At 32.3% G+C, this 22,457-nt stretch overlaps 1 protein-coding gene across 2 annotated transcripts; it reads right to left on the reverse strand.

The window, feature by feature from the left end:
- Positions 1-3,516: 3,516 nt before the first annotated feature.
- Positions 3,517-21,727, reverse strand: LOC127725339 (uncharacterized). Of its 2 annotated transcripts, none has more exons than XM_052232272.1 (6): positions 21,632-21,727; positions 18,081-18,239; positions 16,377-16,754; positions 12,202-12,402; positions 4,934-5,018; positions 3,517-3,952 (listed from the first exon to the last, which is right to left on the reverse strand). In XM_052232272.1, coding segments are annotated over exons 2-6 (825 nt in total). In that variant the 5' UTR covers positions 18,082-18,239; positions 21,632-21,727; the 3' UTR covers positions 3,517-3,792. The 2 variants fall into 2 exon arrangements, with proteins under 2 accessions (XP_052088232.1, XP_052088230.1); XM_052232270.1 differs by having other exon boundaries at positions 18,183-18,239; positions 21,632-21,721.
- Positions 21,728-22,457: the final 730 nt, after the last annotated feature.

Here is a 22,457-nt window from a genome sequence, read left to right on the forward strand (position 1 = left end):
GATGTAACATGCATTATGCCTTCCTCTCAAAAAGTTTGCATGTGTTTTAAAGTTGTTATTTAGCAATGTAATTTTTGACCTCAGTATTAACATTAATTTGGAAGTAAGTTAAAGGATTTCAGTTAACCAAAATTATTTCACGCCTAATTTATATAAACAAATCCCACGTCGATATATAACATGTACAACAATCAAACATCAACCCACGCCAAGCTGGATGTTATTGAAAGACATCTAGAGGTCAATATACAGTCTCGAACAAAAGACAAAATGAGGAAAAATATAGCGAATTTTTGAGAATTATTATTGCATGTATATTTGCAATATTTAAAATGCATAGTTTAAAATCTTTTGAGTTTTAGGTTCCACCTACCATTTTAGAAAACTGGGATTTCATTGCAGCTAGTCTATTAGATAACATTTTATAGTTTTGAATGTTTCTTCATCAGTTAACTAAAATTAGGTGGAGGTATGTTCTTATTTCTGACAGAGGGGTACTCAACCTATATCAATTTGTGCATGAAGCGATTGATAGTTGCTAGATACTGAATAATTTTACCACAAATTTGTGAAAGTTTTAACCGGTGTATATACTTAAAATATGTTAATAAAGTTCATGTCTTTTTCAGGACTTCTGATCCAACCATGTAGTATGGCATGTTTGTGAGATATGGTTTTGGCCAGTAGGATGTTCATGAAGGACCTGTAGTACAAAGTATATCACTGGATTGAGCTCATTGTCTATGTGTATTATTAAAGTGCTTTGCTTTGAGCTCAGTTCATTGTTATGCAATTCATTCTTTGTGAAATAAAGATTTGACAGACAACTCTCATGTACAAGGAATTGTCAAAGTAGTATCCATTCTATGAACAATGTAAGTAATAGGGAGATAAAAGCATTTTATTTAGATTTGAACCAAACATTTTTTGTCCATTAGCCAAACTAAAAAAAAGAAGCACAAATTCACCAAACAATGCTACTGGCGCTACTAGCAATATGATGCTAGGTTCTTTTGTTACACTTTATTATGCCCCAGCCATATCGGAGGGGGCATTAAGTTTTACCCTTGTCCGTCTGTACGTACGTACGTCCCAAAATTGGTTTCCGTTCTCTAACTTTAGTTTGCCTCAACCAAATGTTATGAAACTTATACACAATGCTTATTACCACAAAACACAGATCAAGTTTGAATTTTGGTGGCTTCACTTTCTAGAGTTATGCCCCTTAAGAAATGGAAAAATTTCTGAATATTTATTTTCTTCTAAATATCAAGTAATTTTTTAATTGGAGTTATCTTCCTTTGTCCATGATTATAGTTGAATCAGCTACAATCAATGCTTTATACAATGCAATGTTTAATTTTGACTTCCACTGATAAAACACAAATCAAGTTGAATTTGGGTAGTGTCACTTTAGTCATTATTGAGTTATGCCCCTTTATAAATTGAAAGATTGCAAATAGTTTCCATTCTGTAACTTAAGTTTGCCCCAACCAAACATTATGAAACCTATACACAATATTCATTACCACAAAACTAAGATCAAGTACAATTTTTTTATTACTACATAATACAGATTAAGTTTGAAATTTGGTGGCAACACTTTTACCATTCTTGAGTTATGTCCCTTTATAAACATAAAAATTGCTGAATTTTTCGTTTCCGTTCTCTAACTTCCAAATGTTATAAAACTTATACACAACCGTTCTAGAGTTATAATTATTTATTGCGTGTTTACAAATAGAAATTGCTGAATTTTTAGTTTCTGTTCTCTACTTAAGTTAGCCTCAACCTAATGTTATGAGACTTGCACACAATGCTTATTACCACAAAACTAGGATCAAGTTCAAATTTGGGTAGCGTCACTTTTACCACTTCAGTTATGTCCCTTTATAACTATATGATATACAAGTGGGGGCATCATCTGTGTCCACATGTGAACACTATCCACATTTTTTTTTTTTTACATCTGTACTGCCTACTGGTGACTCAGTTCTGAGTGTAAATGGTCATTCAGTATGTTAAGAAAAAGATCAGAATTTATAAGGCCTATCTGGCCTAATTGATTTCTAAAATATATTTCATTGTACATGTTCAACATTTATCATTCATTTGTTTATTTCTTAATTTGTGTGAATTAACAGTAAATGTTAGTTACTACACTTTCATACCATAACAAAACTGCCTTACTGTATTGGTATCACTTATATTTGTATCCATATAACAAAAAAACTGAAAAGAGAATACTTTTGCAATAGCTTTTTCATATTGAATACTAAAACTTTTTAGATATTTAGACATATTAAGTAGATGTTCATAATATCCACTTGACATTTTATCATATGACTTCTGTAGTTAGTTATGAGTCTTTGAAGCATGCTCACAAAGGTTTTTTTGTTGATATCATTTTCATACTGGTCAAAACTTTTTTTTTGCTTTGACCAGCTTTGGAGGAGACATTTTCAAACAATTAATAAAAAATAACACAGAAATTCACTTTCTAGCTCATTTAGCCCCAATCATCATGTCAGGCATTGTCATTACTAAAAAACATTAAATGTCTTCTAAACTGAGAAACAATTTCCACATTTAACTGAAATCTTTTACTTATGATACTGACAATCCCCCACAAAGTAACATAAATAGAACCATACAAATAGTAAGCAAATACATGTTCTCAGATACCATCTCCCATATAAAAAAAAATCACATTAAGAAAAAAATGAACCTATTATGTGTTCCTCTCCTAGCTACAAAATGTATCCAAAATCAAAGATGTGGAACATATATATTCTATCATAATCATTTGGTAATTAATGCAATTAGTATCTGTTGAACATAAAAAACTAAATATTACATAAACAACACCCCTAATGCTCATGTTGGTTGTCATTGTGCAACACAGTTAATACATAGAAAACATAAAACATAGAACTCCTTTTGTCATATAAAACACTGTCAAACATCCAATCATACTGTCCACACTGATCTGTATCCACACTTGTATTTATAGAAAATATACTAAAGGAATATTGAAACTCATATGCCAAAGACAAAGCAACAAAAACAAAACATCGACGGAAAGACAGCCACCAGTCTACAAAACACAACATGGAAAATTAAAGACCGAGTAACTTGAACGTGCATCATATAAAAGAGTAAATAAGTTTCAAAAAATTAAAGATATCAAATCATCCTGGATATAATTTGTAACATTTTTAGAATTAAATTCAGGATGATTTGATATCTTTGATTTTTCGAAACTTATTTACTCTTTTATATGAAGCACGTGTCATTGTTCATCGTCTCTGTTATTTCTTGCAACTTTTTTTCTAGTTTAGACACTCAAAACTAATAGTCAGCTTCCTATTCTGTTTGTAAGTGTTTCGTTATCTTTTTCGTTGCCCTTTGAAAAAATACACTTTTTATGTTTGTGTGTTTGACTGCAGTTTATGTTATTCGATACTATTTATAAAACATTCAGCGTTGTAAAACTGCTGCCAATCATGCAGTATTTACTCTGACTATGGAATTGTATTTATCTGCTCATTATGTCATTTGTACAGGTTGAGGAATAGTGTGGTCGCTTTTAGAATACTGAATAAGGCAACATTGCTGTTTATTCGATAAAGATTAAATCATTTCCCATCAAAGGTGATATAATAAAAAAAAAAAAAAGGTAAACGATAGTAGGACAGTATTTATCCAGATTAAATATTCACAGCTTTTTCTTCGTAAAAATCACTAATAGGTCAATTACTCGTGACACAAAAACAAATCCATTATTTCAATTCAAATAAAATTTGAATTTACTATTTCATACTGCTGGTCATCCATATCTGGTGATGTTCTGTTTAAAGTAGTGTAATTTAATGTATTTCTTGACTCAGAAAGGCTGTCGTACTGCATGTTTCTGTTATCGCCTTGATCAGCCTCTTTTATAGATAGTTGTCTGAAATTATAAGAAAAAATCATTACGAGGTATCTTTAACTTGTTTTTAGGACTGTTAACTGACTATCTAACCAATTGATTTGGGCGTTACAGAAAACTGGTATTTTGGTCAGTTTTTTATTTCCATAAACTATCACTTCAGAATAAAAATCATCGCTGACACGAAACTCAAACTACATCTGTAATTTCTAATGATATAACTTGATACCGAATATCTAATGGATAGATATATGCATTCAAAACCAAATGGATAATATCGGATGGAGGTACGGACTGAAGAAAGACGGACGGCAAGACGGAGTACAATTCTTTTTTTTTTTTGGAGGGAGGATTTGCAGCTAAGGAACCTCTATTAAACAACATACAAGTCTAAATCGCCCAAAGCATTTGAAAGAGTCGTACAAAAAGCGTCAATCAACACAAATTCAACAAAAAATATAAAACCCGTATTAAGACAACCATTCATGAGGCATTAATCAAACACCCAACATGCGTCGAGCTGAAACAATTTAACTAAGCACTCAATAGTGTTTTTTTACCTCTGTCATGCTCCATATCTGCACCAACATTTTGTGTGTGTGGCTCCACTGTGCAGAAACATTAATTGTCATTGCATTTTGATTGATTGAGTTTAGGAGTATATGTTTGTATGTAACCTAAAGAACATGTAGATTATCTCTGTCTAACAATAATATCTATACATTATCATTGTCATGCAGATTAAGTACCACACCCTTGAAATAAAAACAAAGCTTATCTGTTCCTGAATGTTTTCCGTGATTAAAATAAGCAGATTTGGTATGATTGCCAACGAGACACCATTTAAAAATGTGATACTTGTTAAAGTATAGAACGTTTCCGACACATCGTATGACTTGCAAATGAAATATATAACTGTGAATACGGTATGTAATACTTCAATTTCCTGATGAAAGTATTACCTAAAAAGATTACTTAATCCAGTGTTAAAAATACACATACCTTTTGCATAAAATTACAACTAATATTGATACACAAATGATAAACCCACCAGCCGTTCCCAGAGCTATGTAAAGTGTACTGTCACCTGAAAAGTATCAAGAGACTAAAAAATACTAGATTGTTTAACTATAATGCAATTTTTTTTTAATATTATTCATACATGCTCATATTTACCTATCAAAAATTCATATATTCATTGCATTGACGATAAAATGCTCCACGGGGCGCAGCTTGATACGACCACAGGGTTCGAACCCTGAACAGTTGGGGCAAGTATGGACACTACATTCAAGCATGGTACAGCTCTGAATTCGGATTGTGATTAAATATTTGATATATCATAGGTTTCTGAAACAGAATGAATATGGTCAAATAACCGAAAAATTTGAAATTGGACTTTTACCTATTATGGTCCAATATCCAAAATCTAAATGCACAGTTAGATTCAGCATATCAAAGAACCCACAGAATTTTTACATACAAAAAAAAAGAATAAAATGCTCTGCGGGTATATCTTTTTAGTTCGATATATCATTTAAGAAAAACGAAATGTAGATAATGAGAACGGATGTCAAGTTGGTTCAATATTCAACATTCAACATTCAAATTTTTTTTTTTTTTTTTTTTTAGGGGGGGGGGGTTGTTTTATTCATTTTCAACATTCAACATTCGTTTTCAACATTCGATTTTCAACTTTCAACATTCGTTTTCAACATTCAACATTCGTTTTCAACATTCAACATTCGTTTTCAACATTCAACATTCGTTTTCAACATTCGATTTTCAATATTCAACATTCGTTTTCAACATTCAACATTCGTTTTCAACATTCAACATTCGTTGAAAATCGAATATATATATATATAAACAAGTCTAAATTGAAAACAACGTTCAAACCTATGACTGCGTTGGATAAAAACCGCAGTTTTTATACGTGTACATGCTAAATAAATTTCTTGGTAGAGGGGTCTAAATACAGCACAAACAACATTTTCCAAAAGACCAAAAAAGTGAAAAAGTATATTTTAACAAAACGCATTTGACTAACAGGTCGGAAAACAAATGTTCTTAGACCCTGCTGACTGCCATTGGCGATTGCCAAATAAACGGATCACAAGATGTAACAAATGGATCTTTATAATAATTTAATACCAAACAGAAAACAATAAACTTGCGGAAAAGATGGTATACCGCAAACAAAAGGTGCAAATTTTTTTAGTACACCATATCCGGATTTCGACAATTAATGTCTCTTCAGTGATGTTAGGAATCGAAACGGTATTTGGAAGGCCATATAATTTACCTCAATTTAGGATAGACTCTTGAATTTTGAAGAGTCGAAATAGGATGAACGGATCATATAAACCCGAAGGCAAATATAATACAAGCCCAAACGAAAAAATATAAACAAGTCTAAATTGAAAACAACGTTCAAACCTATGATTGCGTTGGATAAAAACCGCAATTTTTATACGTGTGCATGCAAAATAAATTTCTTGGTAGAGGGGTCTAAATACGCACAAACAACATTTTCCAAAAGACCAAAAAAGTGAAAAAGTATATTTTAACAAAACGCATTTGACTAGCAGGTCGAACAACTGATGTTCTTAAGGTAGCACTACAGTCTAACAATGATTTTTTGAAGATATTTTTTTTATCACATAATTTTGAATTAAGTATTATTCTGCACAGTTTGTAAAAATCCCAAAGTCATTATCATATCACAACAGGGAGTAAATTGATAATGAACTTATGTAAATAAAAGCACATGGTAATTAATCTAAATATATAGGCATTTGGGAGGGGCTAATATGTCAATCATCTGTTGATACCAGTGTCCAGCTGTTAATCCCTGACCACAAGATAAATATTGTGGTCTTATCTCATTGTATTGCGACAAAAGTAATTTATGAGAAAAAGAAAAAGATATGAAGGAAAAAATCTAATGGGAAGAAATTTACAAAAATGAAAAAAAAAATATGGAAAAGAGTGTGAAAGTATCTTTGAAAGCCTCTGACTGCCTGTATAAATTTCTTCTATTTGGTCTTCTACATTTAAATACAGTTTTAGGCATTTTAACCAATTTTAAGTTTATGTGAAAACTCAAAAATCATGTGGGAGTGTCTTTTTTTAAAGAAGTGGATGGTCTTGGATCTTTTTATTAACATGTCTTTTGATGCACAATTTTAATGTTCTAGCTTAAATTTCAGTAATAGTATATTTCTTTTTAAAATATAAATGAAATTTATTCTTTATAGTGAGAATAATGATGTTAAATATTGATTATATGCAGCTGGTCAATCCTGTTATTCTCTTATCTTAGACTGTCTGGACAGAGGCGGAGATTTGTCTATATTTAATTACTACATCACAGATATTAGTCAAATCTGTGACGTCAAACTCCCGCCAAATGCCAAGTTAGTGTTGCACAGTGCCACACATAATGCAAAATTTACAGCATAAGAGCATCAAAGAGACAAAGTGTGTGGTTCTATTGATAAAGTAATGGTGTCAGAATACTCCTGGGGTGTTCGCAGTGGAATTTTTGTATTTATGTTGCATTTATAGGGGTTCTAAGGGGGAAATTCCGTTTTTAGGTCATTTCTCAGAACAATTTTTCATGAGATTTGTTAGGAAAAAATGAAAATATAAACTTTATGGGAACCCCCTTTGGCTTGACTTTGATATATGTGATTAAAGAGAGTATTTTCTACAATACCGTGTCCCAGTTTTTGGATAATTTGTTTCTAAATGAATTTATAGGTCTCCAAAGATGAAAGGTGAAATGAGGTTTGGCACCCAGCAGTTAAATCAATATACATGTATCTTCTTACTGGAGGCATATATCAAAAATCTGAGACACGGTTTTTCAGTTTGTATATGGTTGATTAAAGGGATGAAAACAAAATTTTACTACCATTTGACCTGAATGTGCTATTTCCATCCAATTTGGAAGACCACTTTTTTGGCAATTAATGAGCTATATTTTGAGATTTATCATACCAAAAATAAATTTATCTATAAATTAAGAAAGAGTAGTATTTCAGCTTTAAAATGAGTTAAAGATTTTAAAAATCCATTGAATAGTTTTGGAGAAATTAATCTTTAAAGACTGTTGGTTGGAGTCAGAAAATTCTGACTGTAGTGCTACCTTAAACCCTGCTGACTGCCATTGGCGATTGTCAAATAAACGGATCACGAGATGTAACAAAATGGATCTTATAATTAATCTATTACCAAACAGAAAACAATAAACTTGCGGAAAAGATGGTATACCGCAAACATGAGATGCAAAAATCTGTACACCATATCCGGATTTCGACTATTAATGTCTCTTCAGTGATGTTAGGAATCGAAACAGTATTTGGAAGGCCATATGATTTACCTCAATTTAGGATAGACTCTTGAATTTTGAAAGAGTCGAAATAGGATGAACGGATCATATGAACCCGAAGGCAAATATAATACAAGCCCAAACGAAATAATATATAGAAGTCTAAATTGAAAACAACGTTCAACCCTATGATTGCGTTGGATAAAAACCGCAATTTTTATACGTGTGCATGCAAAACATATTTCTTGGTAGAGGGGTCTAAATACAGCACAAACAACATTTTCCAAAAGACCAAAAAAGTGACAAAGTATATATTAACAAAACAAATTTGACTAGCAATACGAACAACTAATGTTCTTAAACCCTGCTGACTGCCATTGGCGATATATATAACAACTATTTTATATACACTCATTCGTGTGTTAAAGTTACACTCTTAGGCATTAATATATATATATCCATTTTGTTACATCTGGTGATCATTTTATTTGCCAATCATATAAAACCGAAGGCAAATATAATACAAGCCCAAATGACATTTTCTTTTCATAACAATTATTTGATCATTATTGATAATTTATTGAATAAATTTTAATGACAAAATTGCTTTATATTTAAGAGCTCAAGAATTTTTTTTTTTTTTTTAAATAAGTGTTTTTTTGTTCAAAGAAAAATAATCTCAAAACTGAATTGTGACTTTTTGTCCTGTGACTTTTTGTCTGTGACTTTCTGTCCTATATTCGACAGAGACCTGACCTATAAGGTTGACCTATTAATTTATGCACAATTGTTTCAAGTTCTCTGATAAGAAAGAAAAATGTATCACTTGGTTTCCGAAGACCCCTTCTGTCCTGTTTGTTAAACCATTTCCCATATGCATTTACAAATGAAATGTTATTAGTACAGTTCAAAACATTTGCTTGCAGTAGATAATTTATAACACACTGAGTAACGTTTCTTCATTGCCTTTATAATGATACCGGCTACTTGTATATAATACACAATGCAGTAATTCTTCTTGAAATGTGTGGTCAGTTCTCAAACTACGTAATTGGCGAAATAGCAGCTCACAATCACTTGTTGTGGTAAGATTAGTTGAGCTTGCCACAAAAATGGTTTTGCACCTATTTCCCGAAATTGATAGATCGGGAAGAAGCAGAGTTGCATATAGCAATAATGTCATCATTTACAAGAATGACATATTTGTTTTCAAAGTTTTGGCAAATGAATGAAATAAAAAATTTACAGAAGTTAACAAATAAACACATTGTTCTTACACATTGAATTACGCTTTTTCATCAAAAGTAAACACTTTAATTACGATTTGTCATCAAAAGTAACTTGAGCGGGAATCATTAATAATTACATTTAAAAATGATTAAAGTCCCTTACCATCACAACAATGTCTATACGTTACAAAAATAAGAAAATAATTCGATACATGTGTACAAAAAAATTACCGAATAATTGTTCCGATATCGTAAGTGACAAGTAGCAGTGGCGAGTAGCGAAGTCTCGCCGCGTTAGAGAAAACGATAAACCACGAGATTCCAATCCTTCTTACTTTACAAATCCTTGGTCTAAATAACAGCCCAACAATGTTAGATCTGTAAATTTGCGAAAGCAAATTTTTTGTTTTTCCCTGGCTGAGATTCGAACTCATGCTACTGAGATATCGTGGCACCAAATCGCCTTGCACTATGCCCGACGCGCTAGACCACTCGACCACCTAGGCTCGACAAAAATCAAGCTTTCGGTGGCCGGGTGTTACCTTTCCTCGTCAGTTTTTATCTAGCGTCGTAACAAAGTACATGATATATAAGGCATGAAGATGGAATATTACAGATCTGCTGAATTATCTATCGTAGAGGATCTTACAAATTAATGTAGGATGCAGTCACAGAAATAATTATATCATAAGTACGTCTGAACAAGTGAAAACTCTACGACAGATTTTATCCATCGGATCACCAGTGATGGTGATACAAGGCTGAAACACATTCTTTATACATAATTCGTCTAAATAACAGCCCAACAATGTTAGATCTGTAAATTTGCGGAAGCAAATCTTTTGTTCTTCCCAGGCCGGGATTCATATATATATATATATATATATATATAAGTCTAAAGATTTGTACAACGGTACTAATATACGATGATAATATACGAAGATGATATTATTGTATAAACTATTGGTATTGTATAAATTAGTGACACTAACGAAGGCTATTTGTTAAGCCGAAATATTTGTCAATACGATTTTATAACATCATCTGCGTATATTACTATCTTTTATTAGTACCGTTGTGCAAATCTTTAGACTTAAATAATTTTTTCCTTTTCTGCGCAGCATCGTCTATTCTAGTCGATCCGGTACATATTAAATTTGCTGGTCGGTCCTTTAAATTTATAATTAAGATCCATTTACTACACCTTGTGATCCGTGTATAACCGCAATTTTTATACGTGTGCATGTAAAACAAATGGTAGAGGGGTCTAAATACAGCACAAACAACATTTTCCAAAAGACCAAAAAAGTGAAAAGTATATTTTAACAAATCGCATTTGACTAACAGGTCGAACAACTGATGTTCTTAAACCCTGCTGACTGCCATTGACGATTGCCAAATAAATTGATCACGAGATGTAACATGGATCTTAATTATTAATTTAATACCAAACAGAAAACAATAAACTTGCGAAGAAGATGGTATACCGCAAACATGAGGTGCAAAAACTTGTTCACCATATCCGGATTTCGACAATTAATGTCTCTTCAGTGATGTTAGGGATCGAAACGGTATTTGGAAGGCCATAAAATTTACCTCAATTTAGGGTAGACTCTTGAATTTTGAAGAGTCGAAAAAGGATAAACGGATCATATAAACCCGAAGGCAAATATAATACAAACAAGTCTAAGTAATTTTCACACTTATATATATATTTAGTAATTATGAATATAATATGTGTTTTTGCACTGGATACAAACAAAATATGAATTGAACATATTATAAAAATAAGGAGATGTAATATAATTGTTAATGAGACAATTTTCCAGCGGTGTCGATCACAGGACGAAGATTTAAAACATTAAATGTCACAATACGGCCTGTAACATTGAGGGAAAAACCATACCGTATAATATGCCATAGAAAACTCCGAAATGACAAAATGTGAAACACTTCAAAGAGGAAACCAACGGCCTGATTTCTGCTAAAAACAATAAACGATAAACAAATATGACAGTTGGTGTTTTTCTTTTTTTTTTTAGCCATTTGCCGATCTAATGAGTCAAACCATTTTGAACTGTTTTTTAAAGCTCTTATGTTGTGCTGTTACACTTCTTTCCCATGTGAGGGGGTTGTGCGCTTACAATCGTGATTAACCCCGCCACATTCTATGTGAGTCTGTCCCAAGTCAGGAGCCTGTAATTCAATGGTTGTTTTTCGTTTATTCTTTTATCATAAATCAAGCCGGTTTTTTTCGTTTAAATTGTTTCACATTTTGTCATGTCAGAGCCTTTTACAGCTGACTATACGGTATGGTGGCTTATTGTTGAAGTCCATGTGAGGACATACAGTTGCTAGAATCCACTTCATTTGGACTTTGGTGGTAAGTTGTCTTATTGGCAATCATACCATATCTCCTTATTTTATAACGATATTGCTTTGAACTTAACTTTACGAAGAATGGGATCAAAAGAGTTCATCCCCAATTTAAATGGTAATTTCCAATTGTGTGCAGCGTTTTGAGTATGTTTTCTGTTAATTTTGTATTGCCCTTTGTTATCTTTTATCTGTTTTTTAATAACAAGTTCAAACGATATGACGTCAATGGTAATGAAGTGTCAAATTTTTTATGGTCCACCGTCGTCATAAAGCAATGAAATTGTATATTATAGAAAAAGCAGGCATCGAAAAAGCAGATTATTTACCTTCAGAATCTGTCTTGTCGTGTATTGGTAGTTCATCAGTCATTGTCGTAGTAGATGACAACATCGGTGTTACATGTACTGTTGTTGTAACATCGTTAAGAGTTGTACGATGTTGTGTCAATGTATCTAGTGGTGTCGTAACTGCCGGACCATCACATGATATCTCAAGAAAACTGTCGTCCTCGTCGCCTTCCCTGTGTTCTGCAAGTTAAATAAAAATAAGATTTACTTTCTATAAACACTAAAAAAGAGTGTTTTCTTTATTTTCATTTTCGTTAGTTTTGCCACAATAGATACATCTTTTTCATTGCAAAGAAAAGGAATCTAGGGGAGACAAAAAGTAGGGAACCGGTCACGATTGAAGAGTAAGCATTTTGTTCTTATGAAAATTTATGCTTTAAGTCATTACATTTCAAACACTCAATGACTTTCTTTTTAAACAGGCATTTTCACAAGTCTCCTTATACATTATCAAAATAAGAATATGTCTCCATAGGACACACTGCCACAATCTCATGTGAACCGTTTAATCTGGGTTAAATCTAAAAGGTTCACATATAAAACACATGTGTACTTAGTTTCAATTTGATATGGCAATCGTAGTCTGTAAATCACAGTTAAGATATACCAAATTTGCAATAAAAAGCCATATATTAGAAATAAAGACACCTTGGCAAAAAAACAAAGTAGACAAAACAAACTAGTCGAACTCAGGGCGAAGGACATTTACGCGAATTATTTCAAACGCCTTGTTTGTACCGGATTAATCTGTTCACAGTATTGTCGATATCCCATTTTTCAAAATATTGTGTATTGCAAAATATCGTTTTATTTATATTATTGATATTTGTACTAATTTTTATAAAATATGTTGATGTATATTATCAAGCCTCTTTATTATCAAAATTTCGTTTGCTAGGTTTGTGAATGAAACAAATACCAGGAAGTGTTGCAATACTCTAAGTAAAATTGTAGTTACAATGTGTTAAAAAGTTTAAGGATGTTCGCTCCCTTTTCTTTTGAATTTTTGCCAGATATTTGGAATCCTCTGGTTTTATCCATGTAGAGCCATTAACAATTTTGCACGCTATTCCCTACTTTTCTTTCCATAATATGATTACATATTTTAAATTGCCATCTTACAATCTTATAAAATCCTTGTTATTTTTTCATAGTCTTTGAAAGAAAAAAATTGCTAACGTAAAATGTATGAAAAATCTAGAGAGAATCATTTCCCGCAAAATTTTCAAAGGCTTATATCTTCAAAACAAGCACACGGACCCTTTATTTTTTCTGATTTTTTTACTTCCTTTATTTATATACTATCAATTTATAACAGTCTTTCAAAAAGCTTGTTATTTTGAAACAGAGTAGCGAACATCCTTAATTATATAGATCAATGGATATTTTAAAAAAAAAGGGGGAGCATTTTTAGGAAAGTGTAATCCATGCATGTACATTTTATGTTAAAACCCGACAAATCATATTCGTCCATAACTTAAGGAATGACTGTAATATTTTTGTCTGTCTATGAAGAAATAACATCAAAAATGTGGTGCACACTGAATAACCCGCCATATGGCAAAATTTGGGGTAATTTGCTAATTTGCATAGCGGCCATTTTGCCTTATCATGACGGCAGCCATTGCAATAGGATTATATAAGCCCCTTAAATAAAAATGCCAATATGCCAATACCTATCTCGAATGAACAATTTGTTCGCATATAGGTGAATTGTACATGTTTTTAGGCTTCTGTCCGTGTACAAATGGACATTGTCTACTCTGAAATCTTTCGGCCTTTTTAGTTTAAAAATCGGAAGCGTAGTCATAGTATAATTGCTATATAAGATCATATAAATGACGGAAAATCGTAAAATAGCAAGATTCAAAACAGAAATACATATGCAAGAAGATATTGCTCATGATTTGTTCGCATATAGGGAAACACCTTGTAGGTTGAATTTTAAAGTTAAATAACTTTTAACTTACCTGCTTTCTAAAGTTTTCGGCCAAATTCTTTTAAAAAATGATGATTTCAACCTTCCCATTTCGTAAAAAGTCAAATTTTAAGCATTTTCCCTTAGAATTACACAGCATTTTTTGTAAATATCCGCCAAAGGAAGTTTTTAAAGATACATTAGTTTTAGATATATGACGGAAAAGGACGTGATTATCCGCAAATCTTAAATAAATTATATGTTCAATCTTAAGCTAAGGGAGGTAATTTGATCAAAAGGGACAAAGTCACGTGGTCCAAATCATTTGAATAAAGTACCTTTGATTTTGCCATATGCGTAGCGGGTTATTTAAAAGTGTGCACCACATTTTCTAGGTTATTTCGAATAGACAGAAAAAATAGTACAGTCATTCCTTATCATTTTATTCTATAAAGGAGTAAATATTGATAAAAACGTTGATGATGTCACGGTCACATGACAAAATTATGTCTATGAGCTGATAGACAAAACACTTTCAACCAATCAGAAGACGTGTTACACCCAAAATTAAATTATTTGTATTTACATCAATAAAAAAAAAACTCTATGCTCTATTCGAACTGAATTATGAACGATGCGTCGATATCTTGTACAAGCTAAACTACTTTGATTGTATTTAGATGCTTTGACCTTGCTTTTGTTCGTGGTTGTATTGACGTATATTTTCATGCAAGCATAAGGATTTAGAATTACTCAAAACTTTTTCATTGTGATATTTGTTAAAATGAAAACATTATTTTAGGGTTATTTTATTTTGGATAACAGGTTAGGCATTTTTTCATTACTCAGATTTCAACGCAAACATGAAAATTAACTCGAAATGGAACTCGAATTGTAATTTAACCGGTAATTCATCTCAAAGTCTGAAATATCATATCGAACAGGAAATATATTATCAATTGTACTTCAAACTTTAGGGGGGTACCCAACACTTTGGCTAAAATAGATTTGGCTTGTTTAATTTTTAACAAAATATTAACTTTGAACTGTTGACAAAAATATAGAAATTTCAGAATATGTAACCACACAATTTACAGTTATAATTGGATACACAGCAGTTTGACAAAATTTCCAGTTTATTAATTGTGATCTTTGAGAAGCTTGATTTCTCTTCCCTAACAGGATATGATAGAAACATTCAGCTGGTTTTTTTTAGTTTACCCCCTTAGGTGTTTTGAACTCCCTTAAATCAAACTGTAATTCTAACCTTAAGTCAACCTACTTTTCAAATTTTGAAAGTTTTGCTTCTTCTTAACCTTATAATTATGATCAATTATATATAGAATGACAACTGCAATAAAAACAGAAGCCAGATGTTGCATGAAGTTTACAATTCAATTGCTTCTTAGCTGGGTCAACATGTTTTTTAACCTTAAGGGATAAACATTTACTTATACTAAGATGCATTTTAATTATAATGACTACATATCGGACTGTCTTAAATTATTTATTTCTGTTATCATCATGCATACGGGTAAAGGATGACTTGGCCAACCACAGGCGTAATCAGAAAAAAAAAAAGAATTTTATTAGTACTTTTGGTGATTAAAAATTTTCTTCTTTGATCTTTATAAACAACGAATAAAACATTCAATTTGATTACATATAATGCTTTGGGAATGCACTATCATGTGGACAGTGTGACTGTAAAAGTATTTGTAATGCAGGCATTCATAAGAGTATGCATTCAAATTACATCTTTACGTTTGTTTGTTGGATCTTTTGACGTAAATAATAGCAAGATGATAAATTCATTGTTTATACCTTAAAAGGTTTTTCTACCCCAATAATAGACAACTTTAGCTGTATTTGAAAAAAAACCTTTTTGAATTTTGGGTCCTAAATACTCATCATCTTTGTACTGTATTTATCCTTTTTAATCTTTTATTCGAGCGTCAATGATGGGTCTTTTGTAGAAATTGTAATTGCATGCCTTATAAACACACCATTTGTATACGTGTCTAAAAATATTTAGCATTTACCCTTTTCTTCCCTTAAGACAGTGAGTGCACTATGAAGCATTTTGAACTTTTTCAAATTCCCGTTCTAGGCAACAACAAAAAACGTGCACTGTTGTGATTTACAATTGGATGCAGATATAGATTTTTTTTATCTTTATTCAGTATGCAATTATCAAGCTATGTCTCGAAAAAAATTGTGTACATTTCTAACGAACCTCTGGATATCTGTATGCAGTATCCACTAGAGAAATTCCCGTCTACTACTCTGGATGTGAACTGTATATATTCATTTCTTATAAGTGAAAGACTTATCGTCGTCTCTTTACTGTCACATCTAGTAGGTGTTCGGTTAAGTAAAATAAATTCTTGTCGTCTACGTTGATAGATCTCTATTTCCATCCCACACAGTGACTGACCTGTAAGGTTGTTAAGTCGCCTGATATACAGATTTACAAATGTTTTGAGGTTCTTTACTGATAGAAAACATGAACAGTTATGACTTCGCTCTGTTAGAGAGAGAAATACACTGTCAAAGTTAGCATTGCCATCTTTATCATCCTCCACCGATGTTGTTGTTTGGCACATTTTTGCCACTGAAGAATATAATGCAAAATACAAATATGCAAATATTCGCTGTTTTTCTTTCTGTGCATATTAACGAACCAGTATTATAACGAATTTTTCACACATAAATGAAATGATATTAATTCCCTTTCAATTTGTTATACACTTGTAATAATTTTGTGTTAAAAACAGGAATAAACGCCACTTTTTGTGGCGTTGATACAGTCGTGTGACGCGCAGTTTATACTTCGTTTGTGGTGTAATGTCGTAAATTCATGGAAGGTTATTCTGTGGTTTACATGTTGTAATGTACCATTATATTATTTATTTATGTATTTCTCTGTTCTGGGTGTTCTTGCGTTTATTTTTACTGTATTCCTGTCATGTATTGTTGTCATTTTATCATTGCCATATAAGCGGGGGGTTTGGCTAGCCATTAATCCAGGTTCAACACACCAATCTTTTTCTTAAAATGTCCTGTACCAAGTCAGGAATATGGCAGTTGTTATCAAATAGTCCATTTCTATGTATGTTGGCGTTTGTTTTTGTTGTATTTCAGTGTTTCTGTTGTTCCGTTGTTTTCCTCTTATAGTTGATGTGTTTCCCTCGGTTTTAGTTTGTAACCCGGATTTGTTTTCGCATAATGAAAGTATGATTTTGCGCAACTTGGTGATGTGAAAAGCAACTATAAAAAACAAAACAAAACGGAATTCATCAGATGAAGACATCATATATTTTATAAACATTTGAATGACTCATAAATTAAGTAAATAAGGCCACTGAGGCAGGCCTCCGCTCAAACTAGTGCTAAGGGCCATCTTGAACTTGCAAGTGAATTTGTGATAAAAGTCACAAAAAAAGTGAGTGTAGGGATTTTAGGTGATGAATAAATTTATCCGATCCGGTCTTTTTCAGTTGAACTTGAAAGAAGTGATACTAGTAAAAGCATTGTCGTTCAGCAAACAAAGAAAAAAACAACAGTAAGGAGTTTAATGGGAGCATTGTGATTCATTTTATTAATATCTTTTTGTCAAACTGTTAAATGTTTTTTTTTTCATTTTAGATGGAAAAACATTTTTTTTAATCCTATTGTTTTGGATATAAACAACTACAAACAGTTACTAGGTGTGGGTACATGTAATAATGGAAAAATATTTAACAGTTTGATAAAAAGATATTTATAAATGAATCGCCATTAGTTAATTTTTTTCTTCTAACTAAATAAGCGAATCTTCTCATTATTTCAGTTATTTTGTCAAATTCCTAGTCAAAATCAGGTATTTTATAAATCCACTAATCAATCCAGTGATTATACAAAACTTCTGAAATGTCAAGGATTTCATAAAATCACTTACTTTACACATGCTTTGTTATATTTATATATATGATTTATATACGATGACTTTCCGTTTTGAATTTTCCTCGGAGTTCAGTATTTTTGTGATTTTACTTTTTACCTCTCGTTGATGCTGTTATTTCAGTACTGGGACACGTATCCATTATACATTCTGAAGCTAAAAGAAAAAATAGAATTATATTCCTGCATCCCAAAAAGTCAATTTAGTACTAACCTCCTGAATCATATAGAGTTATTACGAAAGAATCTAATTTTTAAAATCCCTGATTTTAGGTTATGGAATTTTGCAACACATCATACATTGTGGCAAGTCACGTATAAATAGCAGTAAAAGAATTTATTTCATAGTACACATTTTACGATCGCGTATCTGTAAAGGAACACGGCGACAAAAAAAAGAACAATTTGGTTTCCATTGTCCACTGGATAATACATGAGGCATATCTATAACTCAAACCGATTAATTAACAATCTGATTTGGTAAATTTTGATAGTTTAGTGATTTGGAAGTTCGTGTGGTAGTCTTGATTTGATTACAATTGCAAAACATTGACGGATCAGAGATATATTCCATACAGCAGGCCACTCACTAACTCACTAACGAATGATACAAAAATGGAGAATGAACAGTGCTTACATGAGTAATTTGAACAAGGCAATACACTAAAGGTCCATTAAACCGAAAAAGGATTCAAGTTAACATCTGCCACATTTATGGAATATTGATAAGAATTAAGAAAATTATCATTAGGACATTATTTACAATGATTATTTAAACTTGAACACATTTATTGGTAAATTTACATATTCTTATACCCCACTACTAAAAGTATCTGTATTTCGGTACATCTATTGTTCCCCTGGGTTGTGTTAAGATTCAGCACAATTTTCAATTCAGACATGCATGCGTAATCAACAAACACCACAAAACGAACTCTGCTAAATTATTATTGATGCCATGTTGTTCTAGAAGAGTCGGGAAATACTGCTCTGTAACTATTTCCGATTAGTCATTGCTGGTCTTTTATAAAAGCCTAGTCAAATGTGGCTTTAAAACGAAACTTATTACGACCCTTCATAATTTGTCTGAAACCGATTCCATAGCTGATAAAGACGTGACTGTATAAATACAAGATACTGAGGCCATTTTGATGTACACAATTTGCATGTTGAAAATCGCTTTCTCCTTTAAATTCAAAATGTTTGACATGACAAAATGTGAAACAATTCAAATCAAAAAACCGACGGCGTGATTTATGACAAAATGATGCACATATATATGACAGACAGTAACCAAGGTCAACCACTAAATAACAGGCTCCTGACTTAGGACTGCCTGATATCTTTGATGAGGTTTTATAAAGACAAAAGGCACAAAGTACCGATCTAAGACTACTCTCACTTTCTGAAAGCTTGTTCAAATCCAATAACTACTAATGAATAAATCATGATCTCCCAGACCAAATGGCTTGAGAGAAAAGTACTGCATTTATTTGTCTGTCTGTAATGTTTAACGGAACTATAAATGAAACACTAATTTGATCAAGCTGTTTCAAATCCTTTCTGGAATATTTTTATACCCAATTTTTTATAGCGATCTTTCACAAATATATATGCATTAAAGTCATACATCAACTGAGAGACGGAATGGCGAAATGAAACTATTTAAAAATCTGCATTTTTCTTACCACACATTTGTTCTAGTCATAGATGGTTAGATGATAAATCTAAAGAAAGGAGTTACTAACTCTGTGCTTTTACTGCGGATTCAAAAATTGGTGAGTTTCTAGGCTTCATATGTAATAAATTTGAAAACCAAAATCATCTCAAAAATACTCAACCGGATGAAGACAAACGTTACAGAAAGTTTTCTTATGTGGTACAAAGTTCTAGTCGATTGTTATTTCGTTACGTAAAATTATCTGACCAATATTGGGAAAAGTGTAGAAACCAATTTCGCGAAAACCGCTCAATCAGTTGGTAGTAGAAGTTAAATATTCAGACTATCTTTTCCTTCAACGATTGGTACTTACCTTCACATATTAGTTTACTGTCGATTGGCAAAGAAACAATATTTAAGATCCATGTTCGCATGCAGACAAACTCTCTGTAGTTTTGAGGTTGTAGTTAAGGAATGACTGTAATATTTTTTTTCTGTCTATGAAGAAATAACATCAAAAATGTGGTGCACACTGAATAACCCGCGTAGCAGGTTATTTTAAAGTGTGCACCACATTTTTTATGTTATTTCGAATAGACAGAAAAAATATTACAGTCATTTCTTATAATTTAATTCCAAATTCCATTTTAAACCGGAGTGAACCATGAAAAGACGTTGATGACGTCACGGTCACATGCCAAAATTATGTCCATGAGCTGATAAACAAAACAACGTCAGCCAATCAGAAAACGCTTACATCCAAAATTAAATTATAAAAGTATAACAAAAATACCGAAATCCAAGGAAATTTCAAACGGGGAATTCCATTAAAACTGACAAAATTAAACGCTATCAATCAACGGAACAAGTGAAAACTAAAAGTATCTGTATTTCGGTACATCTATTGTTCCCCTGGGTTGTGTTTAGATTCAGCACAATTTTCAATTGCAAATTGTTGTTATTTGATGATATCCTGTTAATAATTGAAGTTGTTTACACAACGTTACATATTTTTAAGGAAAGATGTTGAAATAAATATGATGTTTAGAGATGTAAATGTACCTCAAAACGGATATCTTTATGTCTGAAAGCTAAGTTCACATTAAAGATTCTGAATCAGTTGTGAAATGGAATAATTATTTTTGGTATAAATACATCTGTATATAAAAGAGGGACGAAAGATACCAGAGGGACAGTCAAACTCATAGATCGAAAACAAACTGACAACGCCATGGCCAAAAATAAAAAGACAAACAGACAAATAATAGTACAGATGACACAACATAGAAAACTAAATACTAGGCAACAAGAACCCCACCAAAAACTGGGGGTGATCTGAGATGCTCCGGAAGGGTAAGCAGATCCTGCTCCACATGTGACACCCGTCGTGTTGCTTATGTTATTATTAATCCGGTAAATAGTCTAATTCGGTAGGTCACATTCGAGAAAAGGGAAGGGTATTGTAGTTACGACATAAGAAACATATCCGTTATCATCTGTGAAACGGTTATTCCATAACGGTCAACCAACTTGTGATGGCGTCTGTAAAATTTACCAAGTGATGATTTCAACTTCACCATTTGGAACTCTTGGTTTAATAGCTTCCTTGTGAACAGCAATCCTCTATCAAGGAAATCATGATAGGAAATACAAGCCCGGGAATATCGTATCAATTGGGAGATATACTCCGTATGCAGGCGCTGCTGGAATGTTACTACATAGAAATGGAAAGTTCACAATTGGGAAGCTGAAATCATCTCTTTTGTCGTGAAGTTTTGCTTTCAACCAACCCTCATTGTCAATTTCTAGATGTAAGTCAAGATATGAGGCAGACTTAACTGTAAATATAACTTCCTTCATATGAGATTTAATGTAAACTTATGTCTTACCTTGTATAATAAGCAGAGCCCATTTAATCACCATAAGATATATATTACGTTTCATAATATTGTCAAAGTAAACAAGGAAGTCCTGATCTAGTAAATCAGAATCTAAGTGTTTTAAAATACTAAATGCTTGAATGGGTTTTAAACATATGACTTTACGCATATCAAACATTACAATCATGTTGAAAAAATTTCGAAGTAGGTAAAAGTCATATTATTAATATTAATATAAATGAGACGGGGACACTCGTGACGCTTTTTATTAAAGATAGTTTCTTTCCGAATGTTTTGGTTCAACGAACTTCCAGTTATTTCGTGTAGTCTTAGAAAGTACTATGAATCTCTTTATCAATTTGTAAGTTATTTTAGTTGTGGATAAAACCAACCTGATGGTTCAACTCATTTTTAAAGTTTATTCTATTATTGTTCTTTTACACTACTGTCCAAGTTAAGGGAGGAGGGGGAGGAGGAGGAGGAGGAGGAGGAGGAGGAGGAGAAGGAGGAGGAGGAGGAGGAGGATTTATTCGATATGAGTATTTACCATACTCTGTACTAGAAAGAATGCTATGTCGGATTTTTAACGTGCGAGTTCACAAGGTAACAGTCCACAGGAAGGTATATCACCCGACCCTATACATTATTCTGACTCCGAGTTGACCAGTTTTTTATCTGACTTCTTAATACAGCCTGCTTAGCGGAGAAGAAACAAATGCCCATTTTAAAGTATTGGTTTGACCCGGCGGGGTTCGAACCTACGACATCGAGCACTCGATGAGAGCACGCAACCAAGAAATCATCGAAGCGGACCAAAGTTAGAAGAGGTTGCCCC

The sequence above is a fragment of the Mytilus californianus genome, unplaced genomic scaffold (assembly GCF_021869535.1).
Source record: "Mytilus californianus isolate M0D057914Y unplaced genomic scaffold, xbMytCali1.0.p SCAF_15, whole genome shotgun sequence".
NCBI classification, from domain to species: Eukaryota; Metazoa; Mollusca; class Bivalvia; order Mytilida; family Mytilidae; genus Mytilus; species Mytilus californianus.